Consider the following 22,873-nt stretch of genomic DNA (forward strand, 5'->3'; position numbering starts at 1 on the left):
TAAATTTATACTTCAAACTTGATATTTTAATATCCCATATGAGAGGTGGGATAAATTAGTTCCAGAACTATAATCTCGAGATAACTTTGTCTACGACATAACTCACATGGAGGAGCTACTTAGTCAACACGCTTCCTATGTTGATCAAATGATGCTTGTGGAAAGGTATCATGAATTTTATTGTTAGAAAAAATGAGACCAAGTGTGGATGAAGTTAATACCTTGTACATAGTCAAATTATGCTTTCTGTTCCTAATTTTGTGTCAAGTTAGTAGTAGTTAATGCCAAAATCATATAGAATTAGTTAGTACATACATACAAGCAAGACATCTTTTAGTTGACTCAAAACTATTTATAATGCTTCTCTTTTTTTTTTCTTTTTCTAGTTTAATAATTCAATATTTGAAACTTACTGGCTCGACTAATTTAACTTTGTGTCAAGTGTGGTTTTATTGACTCGGTTAATTTGACTTTGCACTAGTGAGCCCATTACGTCAACCACCCATTATTGGCTCGTATGAGCACTACAAACTCCACTAATTCTACATTTCACAGCTCGAATTTGAGATCTTTAAGTAAAAATGGAAAGAATTTCAATCACGCGAGGTAACTGTTGAAAGGGTCAGCCCACACTCCCCCTAATAATAGCTTGCCGGCCTTCCAAAAGATACTCCACAAGAACACTAAACAATTCTATTTTGCCGGTTAAAATCTTCAAATGTATATTCAATTAAACTTTGACTCAAAATATTAAGACTCATTGATAGACACCCTATTTTATTTTATTTTCAGTTATTTATTTTCCATTAAAAATTAAAGAATTATAATCTATTAATGCACTAGGCATATTCTTCTTGATGTGAGAATAATTAGAGCAGTTTTATATGATGACGTTGTGCAACATTATATAATCAATAAAAATAAATAAATGGAGTTATACATAATATTTCTGGAGTCTAAATAAATAAATGCATATGCAAAAGTGCATTCTTGGAGTTTTCCTCCAGTGATTAATCAGAGGAAAATTAACAAACTAAATTTTATTCCTCCAGTCAAACATCTTTTATGTATTTCTTAAATTTTTCTTAAAGAACAAATTGCTAGTCAAGGGTTTTAAATTTCTATTATTGACCGATAAAAATAAATAAAATTTTATAAATACCCATAGTTTAGAGTATAGTTATGAAATGTATTTATAAGACGTAGTTACTATTGTTGTATCAGACGGGTCACAGGAGGGTTGTTGTTCATGCAATGAGGTAGCTGAAATTGCGTGAAAGAGCTATATCAATGCATATTGTATCAGTGCATACATGTATTGTATATTAGCTACAAAATCCAAATATAACTACATTTCATAATTTTTGAAACTGTAATCGATAAATACACTCTAAATATTTCTAAACGTCAAGTAAATTTTCCATAAAGATATTATCATGAGTTAATGATTAAGTTTTTTTTTATTGAGCATGTCTTAATCATGAGGTTACTGAAAGAATAATTTAAGTATACTATTAAACAATTAATGTAGTTTTCATTATGAATTGCTGATGAAAGTTATCAAGTGGCACAACATTTGTTTATTCTATTATTATTATTATTTTATTTCAACGGGCATTTCGTAAAATTTAATAAATACTCCTCAGAAGTTGGATTAGGTGAATAATTTTTAAATTCAATCAGCGGCATAATACAACTTTATTATCAACAAGGAGAGGTATAAGATTAAAAGTAAATTTTGCAATGAAAGGATAATGAGTTAATATCTCAAAATGTTATTCAACTTTAGAAATTTATTTAATAAAATTATTAAATTTTGTTTTGTATCAATAAAATCATTCAACTTAAGCATTTGTATCAATAAAATCAATCACTTTCTGTTCGCCCCCACTTCCTCTCCATCCCAACATCCAGTTGTACCTTAGATTTTGTGCAGGGCGGAGAGGAAGGGGGTGGAGGTTCGACAAAATCCAGTAACTTTAATCTAAACCCAAATAAGGCAGTTAATATGTTACAGCAAATTAAAGTACACAACAAAATGATCAATTCTTAATATAGTGAGGGTTCTATAGGAAACAGTCTCTCTAATCGAGGATTTCTACATGTAGGATTACACCGAGTATGTTACTTTAGTCAGCTTAGGAAAAAAATATTTAGTTTTCACACGGGATAGAAGACAAGTATAAGGTGATTGGCATCTAATCAATTTGGATTTATGTTAATTCCATTAATTGTTGCAATAATTTTTAATTAAGCCCACTACATGTTTGTCAAATTTTTTTGACTCAGAAAGAGAAGAGCTTGAGTGTGACGTTTGATGCTTCTATAATACACCAAGTTCTCTTTCTTTTTTAACTACAAAGTTGTTAGTATTAGTCTTAAAGTCTTTCATATTTTTTTTCTACAATATATCTACTTGTTGAGTAAAAAAAAAAAAACTTGTGACACGGATCATTTCTATATCATTTGAGTATTAATTATAGTTTTTGATAAAAAATTATCTCTTCAGTTTGTTTCTCTAGGTGGGCTTTTGTGTCGAGGCAGAGGCGGAGCTAGAATTCTGAGTTTATGAGTTTTGCATTATATGAAAGACAGTTTACTAGTTTTGGAAAAAAAAAAAGGATTTAGGGTGAAGCTAAGAACCCATAGACAGGCTTGTAGCTCCATCCATGTGTTGAGGGATTGATGAATGGTGGAAGTGTTAATTACTGTACTAGTTAATAAATCTTGGTAGAAAGTAGATTTTAGTCTACTTCCTTGTCGAGAAGTTCAGGGAAGGGAAGGGAATGGAAATGGAGGGAAGAGGATATTCAGATTTCTATAGAAACACAAGTGAAGAATTGTTCATAAGAACTATGATGGACAACTCAGTAGGAGGAGTGCCTGTTCCTACAATGGAGATGTTGGGTTTTAGAAACATCTCTCATTCTCTTCGAACCGACAGTGAGGAACTTTTCAAAAGCTGGCTCACAAGTGCAGAGGCAAGAAATCCTTCCACTCTTATACATGTTGACTTTCATCTAACTGTGTTGCATTCTCAAATCCGATATGTTGTTACAAACACCTATATGTATATAGATATAAATGAGTTCATTCTTCCGGAGTTAACTTCTTGCATCATCCTTGTGAATATGTCTCATATAGAATAGCTGATAAAGTTGTTGATCAAATGCCAAGTGTAAAACTGAGCTACTACTGTCTTCTGACTAATAATGGATGTACATTCTTCAATTATAATAAAGCATGGAAGTGCTTCTCCTTTATAAATAGACTTATGTGATAAGCTCATATTTTTTATTTGAGAAAGATATGTAGCATAATATCGCAGTTTCCTAATTTTTGGTTGAGTCAAAGCTGTCATTAATCCATAATGCGAAGGAAGGGAAAACCAGCAGGGACTAATTTTATATTTTCTTGCTGTATTATTGTTGGTTAAACACTATGGTTAAAAGACTTGGGGACTATTCCATGGATGTCTTGATTTAAAGGTCAAAAAGACAGGCATAGTTCTTTCTCCATTGTGTATCAAGTTTCTAATTTGGAAGCCTGTTGTGTTCATGTTCTATTTACCTATGAGACATTGAGATATGTTTAGTATCAGACCCGAGTAATTTCACCTTCTGGATACCATATAAAGAAATTATTCCCATATCTGAGACAGCCATTGGGTATCAATAGAAGTCACTACTAGACGAATGGCTGATTGGTTGTAGTTTCGTAATGGTATCTTGGAAGATATGCTGCTGTTTTAAGGACCTCAGGCATAAGCTCAACTGTTTAGTTATTACTTCATTATAACGTTTATCCATTTTTTGGTATTTATAAAGCATGTATAGCAGTTCTATATTTGCCTGCTTGTTTTTCGGTATCATGACTGATTCTTTACTGTTTGCTTCTCAGAATAATGGCAGTGATTCTACACCAATGGCTCGTGCTCGACAAGCATCACGAAGGTTAGTGTGTTTGGATGTTCAATAAGACAATCACTTTTATCATTTCACTTGTTGTTGCAAGAGTACTCTAAAGGTCTTTCTCTTCTTAAGTTGTATTTGTGCATGATGCAATGGTTGCAACACGTAGAACACTATAAAGTTTGTTAAGGATTAGAGAAAGTGACTACAGGGAGGAATCACTGAGAAGGGGGAAATTCATCCTTTCTTGATAGAATGCAACTCTCTGTTTCATTTCAATTCTCCGATTTTCGTGTGAATACTAAAGTATAAGACAAGAAGACAAAGGTTCAGTTCTTTCCCAGTTTTCCTCTTGTTATGCAAAGGAAGCCGACTTCTCAGAGTAGCTAATAAGCTTCTCACTCAAATTCTGAATCCAATTTTACGTGGTTCTATAAGAAGTGGGTATGATAACCTATGTCAGTGGAGAGATGCATCAGATTTATGACATCCTTTCGTTTAAAAATGCAGGATCTCCAGTGAACTTGCTGGTCTATCTAGTCAGCAAAATGAGGGGAATCAGAAAAGAAAAATGACCGATACTCAACAGCCACAGAGTACATGTATTGCCAATGAATCATCTAGCAACCTTAACCAACATTCAACCAGGTGATCTATACCTTTTGTGTGTGCTACCATTTACGTTTTTAGGCATGAATGATTTAATTTTAATCAGTGTAAGAAAATTTCAAACTGAAAATTCAAAAGAAGAAAAGAACTGCATTTTCTGCGCTATTGCAATGTGTTCTCTTGCTGTCTTAGGCTTACTCTTTTCATTTTCATTATTTGTGAGCTTGAGGTTATTGCTCAACTAATCTTGATATTTCAAGCGATTTATCTCATATGATTAGTCATTCTGAAATTTTTGGGGGTAATAACCATTTTTCTATTGTCATCAGGAACGTGACAGATAGGGAAATGCAAGCTAGTAATCTGTTTTTAGCCAAGGTTTGTTCTGTAATTGCTGATATCTTTCTTAGAATTTCTCTTTGATATCTCATACAGAGCTTTCTTGCAGACCTGGTTCCATAGTTCTCAGCCCATGACGAGAAGTCGTTCATCTGAGTTAAGGTATCCTTCATATTGCATCCTTTATTGAGATTGGGAAACAATATCCTTGGTTGCTGTACTCAGCATTATATATAAACTTGGAGTAGACCCTCAAGAATTTTTTGTTTTCTTATATAGATTGATTTTATCTAGTTTGAATTGAAGGCTTCCACATACAAGAAATTTCCAAACACTAATTGGAGAATCCTTTTTCCATCGATGTATTCCATTGATATTGTTATTGCTGGATGCTGATGATTTCTTGTGATATTTGGTTATTTCCCTAAAAATTTCTGTAGGAGGAGGTATGCAGCCATGCAAAACTCACAGTCTTCACTAGCTCGTGAAGCCTTGCAAAATATACCTGGAAATGCTGTTAATAACTTCAAAGAAGTAGTTTCTGATCCCACTGGGTACACTGACATGTCAATGTGTGAAGTTACCAACCAACCTAATACGTTTATGTCTCCATCAAATTCATCTTCATCAACTTTTGAAGCACAGCAAGTGGATGGTGCGGATAATATTTCTTCTGTTGTAAGCATGCTAAAGGGGACCTTAGAGCGGAAGAAATTAACAAACTATCATACTGCGAGGGAAGCCATTGAGGAGAATATGTTGGGGTGTTATGGTAATCAAGAAGTTTTTTATAACTCCGACATGAATCAACATCCAGGGAATCATATTTCTCTGAATCAAGGGACATATCAGGATGCATCTGTTGTTCAAGTCAGAGATACGGGGATTCCACAAACAGTTCAAGGGTCATTAGATGCCGTCTTAGAAAGTATTATGGCTCCCTCAAACCCAATCCAGATAGACATGGTATCACAGGAACCTTCTCAAAGTGGATCTTCTGTTGCAGCACCAATAATTTCAATCGATTTTGATGCCTATGATGGCCTGAGCAATGCAAGTCAAGCTTTCAATGTGTACGAGGGCTCTAGAAATCAAGTTGGATATGGAAGGAGCTCAGAAAATGGTTCAACTGCTAGAGGTAAATATAACATACATAAGCTGTCTGTATTGAATTATCTATGCTGCTTTCTATTTGCAACTTGCACGTCTTAGCAAATTTGTGTAAACAAGGTCTTTCTTCAAACAGAGAGATGATATTTAGATTTTCAAACTAAGAAATGATACTAATTGGAACTTTAGATTTCACATAGTGCACGTATTTGAGATGATTGTTCTCCAAAATCAGCGTTGTGCTTTGCTCACAAGTTTGTTAATATAGCCATTTACTGTTGAACTGCAGATATTAGAGAACGAATATATGATAATGTGAAGGACAACCAAAAGGTATTCTCTACTCATATGTCCTTGGAATTGGAAACAACATTACCTAATGTTCAACTTAGAATAGTGAGATGGTTCAGGCTGATGATAATTTCTCCTATCTGTTCATACATCGCAGAAAGAAGGTTTAGTTCGAAATGGATCTTTGACATCAGTACAATCAGGTAACTAAGACATTTGACTGCAATGAATTAATATCACATCTTTGCTTTTTCACTTTCATATCTGTTTAAATTTTTTTGTAAATGTACCGACGTTGATCATGTTCTTTTCAAACATGGTGGTGGCATGCCTGTTGCTTCCTATTGCATTAATGCAGACTCTCTCTACCTCTGTCTCCCTATGTCTTCCTATCCTGAAACTCCAAAGTAGTTTAGGTTAGATCACTTGTTAGGTGAAAATCAATAAAGCAATGAGCATATCGGAAGAACTTATGGAATATGTTGGCACTGCAATACTGCCGAAATTGGTTCAGTTGTTTGCATATATTTAGAAAGGCTACAAAATGAATCATGCAATCAAAGGAGTGGAACTGGAAAAAATAAAGTAAGAATCAAATCTATAAATATTGACCTTAGGGTTCTTTCTTGTTCCGGGAATAGAAGGAATAAGATGTTTGTTATATTCTTTCTGACATTTTATAAAGATCAAAGAGTTCTCGAAAGAGAGAGCAAAGTAAATTTGAAAGGTACATGCTTACCATGAGATTGAACTGTCTTAGTAATGAGAAAACTGAGCTTGTAAATATCTTGAGTAGCCCAACTGTGCTAGTAATCTGTTTTCATTCTTATATTGAGGTTTATGCTCCAAAGTTCAATCTATGTAATTCTGTTGACTGTTAGATCAAAAGCTTTGGGGTTTAATCACGTGCAGATGCTATATTATATGACAGCATGATGTTACTTAATTGCTTTCATGCTGTTCTCTTCTAACCGGCATGAATAAATGCAGCGGAAAATGGAGATCCCAAGAAGAAGAGAAGGGTGGAGCGGTCTCGGAAGTATGTACAACTATTCTAAGAAATTGCATGAATCTTAATTCTTTTTTTGACTACATTCCTTCTTAGTGATTAGTCCTTTTTGAACTTGCATGAATCTTATTTCAACTACATTCCTTCTTAGTAATTAGTCCTTTCTGAACTTGCATGAATCTTATTCTTTTTTTACTACATTCCTTCATAGTGAATAGTCCTTTCTCATGTGGTTGGTAAGACTATTGGATGTAGAAATTTTATGTAGATAACACCTGTTCTGCCTCCGATATGACTTATTCAGCTTTATTTTCCTGCAATGATATGAAGCAGAAATCAGAAACAAATTTCAAAAAGTATGAGATGTTAGTTAACCTTGATATTCTATAAGGCCTGGAATATGTGATATTGCCTTTCTAAATGGAACATCATATGCATGCTTTTCATCACATATACTTGCAAGTTGCAAAAGCTTTGCAATTTCTGATGCTTCAACTTCATGGCCTATTCAGATTTCAGGCTGCTCGAAACTGATGCCTCTTGTTTGCATGGCCTTCTCCTGTCATGCCAAAAGTTTGATTAGTCCAACCAGATGTTTTGTCTCTCGTCCCTTCTCTTAGTTCTCTATATTTGTTGTCTTCCATGTTCTATCTACGTTGTGTGACTAAGCTTAGGATTGTATTTCAAACCAACTTTTCTTACCTGACTCGAGCATGAATTTGAAATTTTCGTTGCTAAATTTGTCTAAACCGTGTCCCTATCCAACTCAAGTACGAGTAATGAATGCAGCTTAAAGTTGGGTATATGTCCTGATAGGCACTTTGGTTTGACAATGGATATCCTAAAACTTTATTTCTGTGTCTGATGATGGTAAATGTATTCAAGTATATGATAAAGCCAAGAGTCTTCTCTGGCTTTATAAACAAAATGTTAGAGACTGTTGAGCTTCCAGAGTAGAACCAAAGTTGATGCCAGTCTATAACTGCTTGTGACTAATACCGGGATATCCTGCCAATTTCTCTCCTTTTTTTTCACAATCATTACTGTGTGATGGCTAGATTTTGTACATCTTTGTTTTTGATATATTGAGGCAAACCTTATTCTGTAAGCGAAGGGTTATTATTTAGTTACTTGTTTGTGGTTCCTCATGTGTATGCCACTTAAAAATTTCTCATAAAATATGATACATTTCATAAGCTTATTGGTTTCAATGTTGATGCAGAATGGCAGAAGCCAAAGAGAGAAATTTAACACCAGCAATTCCTTCAGATATGCAATCCCTTATGAAACGCTGCGAGAATCTGGAGAAGGAAGTTCGTTCACTTAAACTTAATCTGGCTTTTATGAATAGGTACGTTCAAACACAACATTGAGGAATGTTAGTCCAAGAACATGCAACAACTTTGTCCATGTTTCCAAGCTTGTTTACTACTTACTATGTGACTATCAATTCTGTGAAACAATTTTGAGATTTCACTTCACGTCTGTGATATTGTGAACCATATAGTTGTAGTGACAATAAAATGGTAAAGCAATCATGATTAGTGACTAATCAGAGTTTTTGCATAATCACAGAAAGGATTCTGAACAGACTACACAAATTGAAGAGCTGCAGAAGCAGAATGAGGATTTGGTCAAGGAAAAAGAGCGCCTTCTTGGAGAAATCGAGAGGATCATTTCAGAATCTGGAAAGTTTTAGATACTGTTGCTATTTAGCAGCTTCAAACGTGCTTCTTTAAGAGGTCCTATGGGGTTGCTACAAGCATAGGAAAGTAGGCTGAATTCAACTCAATGTTTCATGTTTTCAGTTTGTAATCCAAATCTCAAGTGATAAGTACATTTAAAGTGGCAGAAATCTACAGTCTCATATAGAACAAAATCAAAAAAATTGTGATGAACTTGTAGGATGCTTCTGTATGAATTTCTTATAGTCTCATCTTCTTCTCTGCTAATATTTTGAAAATTTTCAAATTCTCCATCAGTATTCTTTGTGCTCTTTCTTTAATAATAAAATCTCCTAACTGACCAACTATTTTCCTTTCACTTCCTTGTTTTCTAAGTTCTATCGACGATTTTCTGTCTTATTATACATAAACTGCATCCTTAACAAGATAGCAATGTTCTTCAGAAAGTGTGGTAATGCATCAGTAGACTAAGAATCAGTGGAAAAATATATCAAATAGCAGCAACCAAATTTTGGCTAGTGCAATCAATTAGATAACAAAATAATACTCTAGCTATTGTTCTATCTTGTTTGAGGATTTAAACCAGTCAGTCCCAAATATAGACAAACAACTGGGGGCCGGAAAATTCAAGGGACAGTAAATTTGTGGTTTAGCTAAAGATAGAACGGCCAACTAACTCGTAACCTGATCCTGCTGTAACCAGCCAGATTAAGGTATTATCGCATCTGAAGAACACAAACTAGAAAGAAAAAGCACCAGAGAAGAACAATACTAGACTTCATTCACCTGGGCACAGAATAATGCTCTGGGATAAACTTTTACTAGTATTTATTCCTGCAGTTTGTTCTGTACACAAGGAACTAGATTACAACATATGGTAGAAACACTGTAAAAACTGTGTCTACTGGTACAAAGATATTACACAATTTCATATTTCAACTTGAACTGCCAACACGCTCTAGCACTTCTACAAAAATGAGTGCTACATGCTATAGTAAACTGCTATTTCAGGGAGACCAATCCGTCTGAAATATTGAACGGCCAACCAACTAGTAAATGACACATAAGCTAGCAGGAAACAAACTCTCCTTAAACGGACTTTATTGAATGGCAGAGTAAACCTTCTCACCACAGAAAGTTGATATATGCAAGAAAACAACTTCCGTAGGAGTGCAAAAAGAATTACTGTCATTATGGAAGTACAGAAACCAGCAATAACTCCAGCTACAGCTTCCCATCTCCAGTGCCAGTATAAAACCCCACTAACATACCAAGACTTCAATATCCTCATGAACCTGCCACAGAAATATCCAATTAAGACAAATGAATAAGGCTGGCAATGAGAAAGTAAACTTATTAAGATTTCAGTGTGACGTTCATGCCATTTTTTGGACAAACTTATAGGGTGTAGCAAGACGCTGAAAAGGTAAATTACAGCAAACTGACAACCAGGACTCAATGAATCATACTTGTTCTTGGATGGCTACTAGAAAATATGGCCTAACATTTCATTCCTGACCAATTTCAAGAAACATCAGCTGCATAGTTAGTGTTCGCAAGCTAACAGAGACCATTTCTAAGCTAACATATTAATTCCAGTTTCAAGTAATGCCAGATGCAGAGCTAGTGTTTCTAATCTAACTCCATACTTTGAGCTTATTCATGTTCAGTAATATCAGTGTAGAGGGTATCACCTCTAAACCAATTTTGTGATTAACTTGCGAAGGTAACACTTTTGATAAGTTAACTTGCGAAGGTAACACTTTTGATAAGTAACTTGCGAAGGTAACACTTTTGATAAGTTAACTTGCGAAGATAACTTTCAATCAAAATGGGATCCTGAACGAATTCCCCCGGTCAGCCAGAGTTGTGGGCGTGGAAGCATACATGGAAAGTTAGAATTCCATACAAAGTGGGATGGTTTATGTGGTTAGTAGTCAAAGAGGTCTGTTTAACTGAAAAACTCTAAAAAAGAGAGGTATTGTGTTCTAGATGTCATTGTTGTGGCAAGAAAACTGAGACCGATTGCAATCTGTTGTGATGGGGCATTAGCTGTGATGTTACAGGCTGGTGCAAAAGATCTGTGTTTTTGCTTGTATCTCAAAAAGGTATCAGATGGGCAATGCCAAAAAGCTCTTTAGATTTGCTGAAGTGCTGGAAAGGGGAGGAGGTTCACCTAGAGAGCAAAGCAGATGAAAGTTGATACCAGCTTGCATTTGGTGGACTGTTTGGGGGGAAAGAAATCTGAGATGACTTGAAGCTAAGGGTAGTCCAATGCAGAAGATTAAGATGAACTCCCTATCGTTGTTTCATTTTTGGTTTAAAGAAAAATTCCTAATGGACACTGAATCAATCCTAAAATTTTAGAATCTTTGTAAGTAGAGAAGGATGGTTTTTTGTTTTTTTTAAAAAAAATGGTAATGATGAGAAGGATGGTTTTTTGTCAGCTTCATTTCTGTATATATGGCTTTGCACAGCCTGTGGATTGGTATATAAAAATTGTTACTAATCTCAAAAGATATATGCCACAATCCAAAATGAAAATAAGTTTAATCTCAAAGAGGAGTTTGAAGATTGTGCCAAGTTTGGTATTTAAGTGGAGAAGGTAGAGCGATTGGCCCATTATCCCCGAGTTCCGAAGCTAGAACAACGAATTTCTCAGCCATTAGAAAAAGACGGAACTCATCGGTAGCCCCCTAAAGTTGGCACGCCTATTCACTTAAAGACACCTCAAGACTCAAGTAAGCCTTGTACATTGTAAACAACTAAAGTAAGGTCGGATTGTGTCATTTTGACACTTTTCGCTGACTTGGCAACTTGTGTAGTATTCACAAAATAGACGCGTGAAGAGCCTAAAAAAACCATATTTTTTGTTCTTTTATTCTTTTTATTTCCTTCTTTATTCTTTTTCTCTTTCTTCTCCAGTTAATATTCTACCATCAAAAAATCTTCTACCGTTGTTATCTGTTCACCGGAAAAAACTCCATTTTTACGAGCAACATATTAAAGGGAGGGATTGAAAGGAACAGAAAGTGGAGCAGGAGAGCTCAAATGGGTGCTTGAAATCTTGAGGCCACTCAATTGAGACGTCACGAGACTTAACTCTGAGCTCCGTTTCAACTTGGGTAACGCCCTTTTGGTCACTGAAAATGTCATGCTACCACTCACCACAGGTCCTATGATGCTTATACCCACCCGTGATTGTTGCCATTTTTGTTCCAATTCCTCAAAGAAAGAACCTTTTCACTCCTTTTCCAGTCAAGAATGTTGTTTTGGTCTAATATAGACATAAACTCAGATCTGGGTTTCAAGAAATTTCCGACAAGCACTCCATCTTTTTTTTTTTGATGACAAGGGAAACCCACAGCCACTACCCTTTGGGTGCGCACAGGGTAAAACCCCCACTCCTATGCAATAGCTCGCAAACCACATAGAGGTAACCCACACTAGGCAAGCCCGGTGCGACGAGTTCGACCCAGAAGGCAAAACCTTGCTTTCGTTGGCAAGGGGTTTCGAACTTGAGACCTCCAACATGGAAGTCCCGCCACCCCGAAGGGTCAAGCACTCCATCTTTTGCGGGAATGTTCATACAAATTTATTATTTTTTTCCAGAGAAACTCAGTTCTTCCTCCTTGTATAGAATGGGGAAGAAGATCCTTGAACCAATTGAGAAATGTGAGGTAAGAAGATGGAGAGGGGGATGACTACTGGTGAGGGAGTTTTAATGGCTGGGGAAGGAGGGGTTGGTATGTGGGGTTTAGGAAGTACGTTCTTTTTTGAAAAAATAGTTTTTCTTTTACTTTTTCTTATAATTTATTTTTTAATTATTATTCTAGACCCAAATGCCACATGTCCTCTTTTAATTAGTCATCATGCCACATCACGTGCGAGTGCAATACACACTTTATAGTTTTAATTGATTGCCAGAAAAAAGTGTTTAATAACCCAAAGTTTAAGTTGTCAAGTGTTCAAAATGTCAAGGCTTACTTAAGATGTCCAAGTGAAAAGTCGTGCCACCTTTAGGGGGCTACCAATCGGTTCAACCTTAAAAAAAGAACGATGCATCAATAATAAGGCAACATGGCATGCAATGTACGAAGGAATTGAAGAAGCAAATGACACTATTTTATGGTTTAGCGTTTGGGGAGGTGCTTGATGATGGATGAAATTCTCTAAAAGGTCATTTGGTAGACGGATCAAAGTCACAATAAAACTTACCCAGCCAAAATCCAACATTTTGGTATGTCCGCAGATTGCATAACTGTGGATTAATTGTCTGGACACCCTCAGTATCTTATCTTTTGAAAGACACTCCATATCTTCTCTTTTGTGGTTTGGCAGGACTTACTTCCCTGGATTATGGCTCATTCTGAAAGAATACAAAATGACCATTCAGAGCCTAATATAAAGCTCCTATAAGTTCCTAGTCGTCTTTATTCCTCTTGGCAGGCCACACACCACTACCCCTTCTTGTCGCACAAACACGATGCCCTTCTCATTGTGATTCCACCGTTCCCCTTCTTCTTTTTGCACTACAATTCATCTTCTTCCCTTTCTCCACCTGAAATTGAGCTGCAAAACAACATCTTCTTTTGGTTTCAGTCGTCCTGTTTGACCATTTTCCTTCTCATTGATCAACAGTCCAGACCTCCCCTTCTCCCTCTCTGCTCATTTTGTTTCCTTTTTTAGCCTATTAAAGTTAATGCTTCAGTTCTTTAATTAATCTTGTTACTGCAGTATAACTTCAAATTAGGCAAATTTGACAAGTGCTGGTAAGACTTTGGTTATTAATTCAATGATTACAACAACATCCCTAGTGTAATCCCACAAGTGGGGTTTGGGGAGGGTAGGATGTACGCAGACCTTACCCCTACCTTTGTGAGGTAGAAAGAATTAATTCAATGATTGAAACTAATAGTTTCTAACTTTGCCTTGAAAATGTGTTAAGCACGAATATTGAACAGGACTGGATGGCAATAACAATGGGACATCCCATCCAATCCTATGTACCAAATGATCTGCGTATAACATACACAAGGTAGATTATTGTTGGGAAGCATGACCAAAATTGAGGAAATGGGACAGGATGATATTTTCCACCTGTGTTATTGACCAGGGAGACTAAAGTGCAGTAGGAGGAGAGTATCCAGAACCTAACCATGCAGTATAAGAGCCGATTATGAAACTTTAACGATCATAACTGGGAAGAAGGAAATGCATTATATTCACCACTTGTTAGCAGATCAAGTCGGAAAACTTGCAAACTACATCAGAAAAATGGGCAGATCAAAGAAACTCAACCAACGCTTGATATTCATTGATCCTCAAAAGGAGGAGCAGGGGTGGTGCAAACATCATAAAAGCAGATGAGCAATTGATGTCAAGTGATATCAAAACGATAAAAGGACTCAACATCAAGAAAGAAGATCCAGGATGACAACAGATCAAACTCAAGAAATTTTGAGAACTAATGTTTGTGTGTGTGTGTGTGTGTATGTATGTATGTATATAACTGTAGACACGTATTTTTGACCGAGCTTAAAATTTTATACCATTTTTAGAGCTGAAATATTTTTATAAATATAAATTAAATATTTTGACTTTTATCTTATTTTATTAAGTTTATTTTAAAAGATTTGAAAACAACAAAGTAGAATCACTTTTTAAGGTAAGTTTTATTGTCAATTGTTTAAAAAGAAATGGAAGATTACAAAAATCTATATTTGAAATTAAGTTTTTATAAATAAGCTAGTATTATTTAATTGTTTTTTTTTATATATAGCTAGTTGACTTTTTCTTAGATTTTTATCAATTTTAAATAATTATTTTATATGTTATTATAATTTATTATTTGTAGTTAGTTATTATTCTTTTAAAAGTAGAGTAAAACTAAAATAAAAAATAACCTAAATAATCTAACAAACCTACTCCACTCCTACTCCTATCCAAAACATACTATACGTACAAAACCAAAAAGGGAAAAGGAGAACAAAAGCTTTTGACTTATCTTCCAAAAATTTAAAAAAAATAATAAGAAAAGAAAATAAAACAATCATCAAGTTATACTCCCACTTTCTCTCAACTTCCCCACACTCCCACTCCCTCACGTTTTCCTCCACAACCCACTACCCCACACAATACAACCCACTACCCCACACCTACACCTATCCTAACACCTATATACATACACCCACATACTACAAAAAAAAGGGGACACAGAAAAAAGGCATACAAAAGATATAGGCATTAAAAAAAAGCAATACATACATTGTACTTTCTCATATTGTGATTGAAGATCTGGTAATCTGTTTTTCGCGGTTTCAAGTTCGTGGCTCCTGATTATTTGTCCTTTCTTCTCGTTAACTAATTTTCACAAAAGGTAACATTTATTTGTATTTTATTTTTTGCATAATTTTATGTCATTATTGTGCAAGAATTAATTTCAATATATTGAAGTTGTTCAGATTTCGTATGTGTTTAATCTGTTAAAATTATTAATGTTGTGTACTGAAATGTATTCGAACATGCTATATGATATGTGAGTAATTTTTTTTATGCTTAAGAGTCCATTCTTCGCTCTTTTCCTTAATTAATTATCAAAGTTTTTATGTTTGTGTCTTACTAATTTGAACGAATTCTTTGTTTGATCGTATGTAGAAAAGTATTAAATCATGTTTTATGCTATAATATGCGTGTGGTCTTGATATTTAGGGTTCTAATAAAAAAATAAAATAATAAACTTGTTAGGATAAGGGGAAGAAACGAATTAAAATAGATAAAAAAAAGAAATTAAAACAAAAATGTACAGAATGTCAAAAGAGAAAAATATAAACAAAAAAAAAAGGAGGAAATAAAACGTACGAATTTTTTTTTTTATTAATTTTATTTAAAGAAAAGAGTAACAGAAACTTTTAATAGAAAGTCAAACAAACATTATAAAAAGAAAACATGAAAAACAAGAAGAAGAATTACTTAATTATAAAAATTTAAGAAGAGAGAGAAGGAAATAAAAAATAATAATTAGCAGACAACATACATACAGAGACAGAGAATGATCAAAACAAAAAAAAAAGGAAAAAAAAGAGGAAAAACGTACTACACTCAAGAAAACAAAAAGAAAAACTTTCCATTTTTATTTCGTTAGCCTCTTAAAATTCACCAACACATTCACATTCCTTTCCTTTCTCATTATTATTTTCATATAAATATCATACATATACCACCACACATACCTATAAAATTTGTGGGTATTCTAATTGAGCTTCGGTTAGGATTTTGCGGTATCCACTTTATCTTACCTTTCTATTTATTTATTTATGGAATTTGATGTAATTTTAGGACAAGTTCTTTTTATATTTTGTTTCCTTCATGAGTTCGATTGGAATGATTAATGTGTTAGTTGTTATATCTCTATTTCATGAATAAGGTAGCTTTAATCGATGATTTTTTTTATTTATTTGTTAGTTGTGATCTCTTAAAAAATAAATAAACATCTATTATAAAAAAGGTAGAAACCGAAGAAACAAAAGATGAAAGTGAATAAAAAGTAATAATAGTAAAAATTAAAGAATAGATAAAATTAAAAAAAAAGGGAAAACAAAACTTAACCAAAAATTATTTAAATAAAAAAAAAAGAAGAGAAACATTTTGTTAGACAAAAATAAAATAGAAATGAAATAAAAGTAAGAAGAAGAAGAAACAGAATGTTAAAAAATAAAAAAAATAAAAAAAAAATAAAAAAATAAAAACTACAAATAACGTGAAAAAAATAGAATAAAAAATAAAAGAAATTTCCAAGAAATTGGTCTTAACCTTTTTAACATTTTCTTTTTTCTAAAATTAATCCTAAATCCCATAGAAGTTTACCTCCTATTATAATTCAAATATCTACTCCCACTAAAATGACAATACTAAAATTTCTCGAATTTTAGAAAAATTTAAATAAGATAGTTACAATAAATCAAAGAGGGTGGGATATATATGTAAATGTATAGCTAATAAGTACTATATCCAAAAACTAAGTCAAACCAAGATATAAGTCAATGAAGCAACTGTGCTAGAAACACGGGACTCGAGGGGTGCCTTACACCTTCCCCTTGGTCAATAGAATTTCTTATCCAGATTTCTAGTTCGTAGACCATTAAATATTAGAGTCAACTTCCTTTTGATTAGGGGTAAAAATTAGGTGACTTGGAACACCAAAACTCAATTCCAAGTGGCGACTCTGAAATAAAATAATCCCTTTTCAAAATGTCACTTTAATTGGAGAAACTCTATTTTTCAAACACCTAGTTTGGGAAACTTAGGGGTGTGACAATAACCATATGGACCAACCGCAGCCTTCTAAACTCAGGGACATGGGGCCGCCCCTCTACTCTTCTCCACCTAAATACCAGGCTTAGTCCTATGCGCAGGGCTAGGTCGCAAGTCCCTCAACCTTTGCCACTTGAACTAAGCCGGGGGGGCCTATTCCTTGCTTATATTAACATTTCGGTGTATTTTTTTTTTTATCACGTCATGAACACATTAAGGATGAAAGAACAAGAACAACATTTTACTAAAGTAATAATACTCACAAGATTAAATATCGAATAAACATCTCAATAGTTGATGGATCTTTTGCGTCGCAATCAAAAAAGCCAGCTTGATATATGTGCACTTTAGATATTCCCAATGTATACCAACACTCGTAAGTTTTGTTTACCTGAAAAAAGATGGGTAGGCAACAGGATGAAGATACTTGATTTTGAAATAAAATGAACAGGATTAAACTGATTCTTCCTCAAACAACCATTAATTGGGAGCGTATGCTTCACACAATGCAACAGATATATCTATTGACTATATGATAACATAAAATTTAACAAATTCTTGGAATTTCACCATTTCAGTGAGTAGGAAGAACTTATAAGCAACTGAACGCTTAACCTCCTTACAATCTAGGATCAACTTTTTGATGTAGCAATATACATAAACATATACATCAAAATACAGGCAAAAATTACTCATGTTGATCAAGGGCTCCTTTTCAGATAAATAATCCTGTTCAGAATTCCTAGAAACTGCTATTAATTTTAGAATTCATTGCCCTTACATGATATAAAATCAGTTGTTTGACAGCTTTATCTGGAAAATAGGGCATGCAACATTTAGTTCATTTAGAAAGTGAAAAGAGAAAATTAAGGTTACGGTTCTGCTAGAGTTAAATACACTTGCAGAAGGGAACACCCCAGGTATAAATTTGATAGAGAAATCATGTCATCAATCTAGGAGTAAGGACCATCCCAGAGTAATACAAGGCATAAACAGAAGTTATCCCAATTAACCGGGATAAATTTCATGCTAAGAAGTTCGTCTATAAGTAAATCAATGTTTCTGTTGGACTCTTACACAATAGTGAGTATACAATGTCCAGTAACTACCTCGAATTTATCCTTTGTCAACCATGCACCAGAGAAGTTTGGTCTACAATCAGATGGAAGAGCCTCATTAGGTGCCTCTGCCAGTGCAGATCGTGCCTGACCTGAATGATCCATGTATTCGACCTGTTATTCCAAATGCATAAGCAAGCAATTGAGTGGTTTCTGCACAATCAGTAAGAAAGTATCCATCTCCGTATCAACCAAAAAAAAAAAGGAAACCCAAAACTAAAACAAAACAAAATAGTCAAGAAAAGGAAAAAAATAAGAAGATGCAGCAACTCTCAAAAGTATTTCTAATTCGGTTCATTCTCCAGGATACACATTCTCTTTTCAGATAACTCATTCTCCCTGATAAGTATGTAAGGATGTATTTTGTTCTTGAGAAATGCATAAGCAAGCAATTAAGTTTTTTTGTAAACAATCAATATCTCTTTGCCACCGCCGCCAACCCCACCCCAAAAAAAGAAGACAATAAATACCAAAATGATCCACAAAAATGAAATAAATAAAAAATAACAAAATGCAGCAACTTTTCGAAGTAATCCATATTCGATTCATTCTCCAAACTAAACATGCAAGAATGTATTAGAAATACTTTGTAACAAATGTCTTCATCCAAGGAAGGAACACATATAAAGGTCAGAACCAAGTGATCCATGGATAGAACCAAGCTGAAAATGTTCCACCTCCTTTTTGTTAAGTAATTTTAGCTTCAAATGCATCGACTCCTGCTGGCTGATGGAATGCCAATGGAAGAGAGAGGATGACACAGAGAAGGGAAGATCCAAAAGAGATAGGAATAATTGTCATTCAAATCGATTAATATCACAGCTTATATAAAGAAGGTGAAAAATAGGTACGGTAGGTGAAATTTAGAATATTTTTTGGAACCCCAATATAACCCGCAGCCGCTACAACCTCTGCCACAACCTCTGCCCTTCGGGTGAGTACTCTGTGGTGAGCACTTTGTGCGCACTGGGTAGACCCCCCACTATGTAATAGTCTGCAAACCACACAAGGGATGTAAACCGCACTAGGCAAGCCCTATGCGACAAACTCGACTCAAAAGGCATTGAGGGGGAATGGATCCCGGGTCATCCATGTGGATGACCACCCTCCAAACCAACTGAGCCATCCCAAAGGACAAATTTAGAATATTACACAAGTGACTAAATACACAATCCAATTCTGCTAAAAACTAGAAGTTACAGAGCCATGTATTATTTAATACATTCAATGAAAAATGTCGTCTTATGGGGAAAAGTGAAAGTTTAAATTACTAATATCTTTCCGAGCCAAAAGAAATAGATATATACCAGAGTGCTTAAATAAACATTTGTCTCCTCTGATACCAAGAAATTCTATTCTTTGTACATGGTTATTACCTCCCGTATCATTTAGGAGTTATAATCAATCTCCAATTGAACTAGTTCTCCGGCATACAACATGCATGACTTACAAAAATCATTCGCTAGCAAAATCCTTGTGAAATAGAATCTCTGTCTAAAGATGGAACTAAAACTATAATTTCAGGTCAATTGTATAAGAAATTCATCTTTTACTGACAAGTAAGAACTTTATTATATATTCATCCTGGAGACAGAACTCATATACAACTAGTATACAATGTTCCTTTTCAAGAACTTTAACCGCATCAATGGATGATTAGATACGATCAACTTATCAACATGTGCACCAAAAGAACTATAAATGGAAAATAATATCTAAAGGAACAATAAATAGTGGTAGTCACCTTAAATACAGAAGCCCAATAGTAATCATAATGACATCGAAACTTTTTCCTTTCAGAAGGGTAAAGAACATGCTTTGCTTTATAATTCAACAAGCCCAGTTCACAGACTTTAGATGACCTTAGATCCACACCTGCGAAGAAGATAAAATAATTGCTTTAAATTGAAACTTAAACCAATAACGAACTGAGATTTAAACCAATCTGTACTATGTGTCAACAAGGATATGGCATTTTGTCATTGCTCCTGGTAACAGGGCTGTAACTATTTTACAACAAATTAGTTTCAAGATGTATAAACAAGAATGCTAATGTGTATTATATCAAAAAAAAAAAAGAAAAAAAGAAGAGGGGATGCATTAGTGTATTATTGCTAATAATATTGTTTAATCAAATTAGGCAGTTCTGTCTAAGTAACTAACTAAGTTGTTAGACTAGGAGGGAATTCATCTCCTACATGGAAAAACTACAGAAAAGCTTCTAGGCTACTGCAGTTGCAACATGTAATAACAGGTAATTTGGTACTTTAGACAAAATAAGAAGGGACATACTCCCTACATAGATGTGATTATGCATGGGTCTAGCCCTCCAGCGGACATGTAGAGTATCTATCTGTTATGTTTAGTATATATGGAGACAGGTGTCAAAAGAAGTGATGACCTTTGTAAGGAACTTGTCTGATTGTATTTGAAGCAGGTTTTATTATTCTTCAATGGATTATAAGTTATAGGCACTAGTGTTAAGATTTTTAATACCATAAATGTAGTTTAACCTACTATGGCAGGTTAGTATTAATTTTATCAAGTTACCAATTATTGTTTACTTCAGATTTTCCGTAATTACCTTATTAATGACACGATTGTGTGAATAATTTTTACATCGTCACTACACAAAACTTAAACTCTTCTTCCATTAACTGAAGTTGAAGCTAATGAGTAATGACCAATACAGAACATGCTGACCCATATGATATCCTTATAGATATGATAAATGGCATGTTTTTTCTTTTGCTAAAAAGCAACAGAGCCGCTGCAATATGCAACGACACCCTTGGCAGCCACTTCACAAAGTAGCATGACACCGCATTATACAAATTGCATCACCTCCACCACTGGGAAAGCTATAAAAAAACACCACCCCAACACTCCAAACAGTGAGTGTCAGCCAATTTTGGACTAAGATACATGAAGTAACTTGTATCCAAAAGCTTTCCCTCTTGAACTCATGATCAATTTGCAATCATGATATCAAACTTTGCACTTATTCAGAAACCATAAAAAGGCAGTGTAATTTACTAGCAAATCGGACACAGAAAGTTGCCATAGCAGCCCAAGATAGAGAAGACTATATCAGTAAATATTTCCAGCTCTAAATAAATTTTCCTACAAACTTTGCTCCAAAGTCTCAACCAAATTACATCGAATGAATATGCTACTTTTACAGATTGAGATTTTAGTTGATTCCATAGCAAATTTCATCAATTATCACAACATTATTTTAGTTGAGAAATTCTTCCATATCTCCTCCCACTGTTCTTACACTTGCAACTCTCCTTTGTACATATCTTATATGGCACGTTTACATCTCATATGAATCTATTTCTTCTCTACCACTCACTAAATGACTATGACACTCTATGATATGCTTTCTCTAGATCAAATGAATATCCTGTGAAAGTCTTTCATCCTGCCTATAATTTAGATCAATCTTCCCAACAAAATTTCCTGGCAACCAAAAAAAAAAAGGAGCAAAATCCACTAATGCAACTCGAGTGCAAAGTTCAGAACCACAGGAAGGTAATGCCAGAATGAAGGTCTTCTCAACCATTTGAACTCCAAATTTTGTTCAAGTCTTTCAGAGATCCTCAATTTCAAAGCAACCACGTGTACCCAAAATCCAACTAGCGCCAATCAAATTCAATATCGAAACTTTTGAGCCATATATGATACTAAAAACATGACAAGGGTTACTGAGAAATCAGAGATTCTAATTCTCATCAAACTCTTTAACTTCATCAAGATACCCTCCATTTCTTAGCAACCACCAAGACTCCAACAGCAAAAACCCACCAACAAAATTCAGCAAGAAAAAAGTTATTAACACTCCAAAAACAAAACCCACCAGCAAAATTCATCAAGTAAAATGAATCAACTTACTGCTAGAGACAATTTTGCATTGAGACGGAAGAGATATTGGACTGGAAATCGACAGGTTCCCAAGAAAAACAGCTAAATAAAGAACTGAAAATGATATTGTAAAGAAGGCACAGAAAAAGACAAGAATCCCCAATAATCTGCGCAACCGTGCTGACCCACTAATCTCCTTTCTCTTCTCTTCTACCTCCTCCGGATTTTCCACCAAATCCATGGAAGCTGAAGGTTTCGCAGAATTGCAGTAGTGAAAAACTAGAGGGTGTGTGATTTGCGGTTAGATTGGGAAATCAAGAAGGGTTCCGGCAGCCGGAGATGTCATCGGTGATCGGATTATTAAAGGTTTTGGTTCAATTGAAGATAATTTTCAAGGATTTTGCCGTCAGTCGTTTCCGCTCAGGTTCAGTAAGTCAGCTCAGCAGTGGCGGACTCCCGTGGACATTTTCATTTTCGTTTTCTTCTAGTAACTAATTAAAGTATTTCTTTTTTTTTTTTTTGGGCAAACTCATCAATTTATAGATTTGCTAATTATAACAAAAATGTATATTTAAAAATTACAAAATCAAAATATTGTATTTATATTTAGGACACAAGGTT

General features: G+C 34.5%; 3 protein-coding genes across 5 annotated transcripts in view; 1 reads left to right on the plus strand and 2 right to left on the minus strand.

The window, feature by feature from the left end:
* LOC125826461 (60S ribosomal protein L13-1) overlaps positions 1-22,873 on the minus strand; it is a 196,701-nt gene that overhangs the window by 51,023 nt on the left and 122,805 nt on the right. The window lies entirely within an intron of this gene.
* LOC125826451 (protein CYCLOPS-like) lies at positions 2,723-9,107 on the plus strand. The gene is made up of 11 exons (XM_049505782.1): positions 2,723-2,981; positions 3,901-3,953; positions 4,422-4,559; positions 4,850-4,898; positions 4,969-5,021; positions 5,300-5,997; positions 6,259-6,302; positions 6,418-6,463; positions 7,251-7,299; positions 8,492-8,620; positions 8,845-9,107. The coding sequence occupies exons 1-11, from the start codon at positions 2,787-2,789 to the stop codon at positions 8,966-8,968; spliced, it is 1,578 nt and encodes a 525-aa protein (XP_049361739.1). The 5' UTR covers positions 2,723-2,786; the 3' UTR covers positions 8,969-9,107.
* On the minus strand, positions 9,736-22,712 carry LOC125826457 (uncharacterized). Its single transcript, XM_049505790.1, has 5 exons — positions 22,283-22,712; positions 20,130-20,260; positions 18,377-18,499; positions 17,531-17,658; positions 9,736-10,249 (listed from the first exon to the last, which is right to left on the minus strand). Exons 1-5 carry the CDS (start codon positions 22,491-22,493, stop codon positions 9,937-9,939), a joined length of 906 nt encoding a protein of 301 aa, XP_049361747.1. The 5' UTR covers positions 22,494-22,712; the 3' UTR covers positions 9,736-9,936.

This window comes from Solanum verrucosum, unplaced genomic scaffold, assembly GCF_900185275.1.
Source record: "Solanum verrucosum unplaced genomic scaffold, falcon-dt-bn FXZP01000060.1, whole genome shotgun sequence".
NCBI classification, from domain to species: domain Eukaryota; kingdom Viridiplantae; phylum Streptophyta; class Magnoliopsida; order Solanales; family Solanaceae; genus Solanum; species Solanum verrucosum.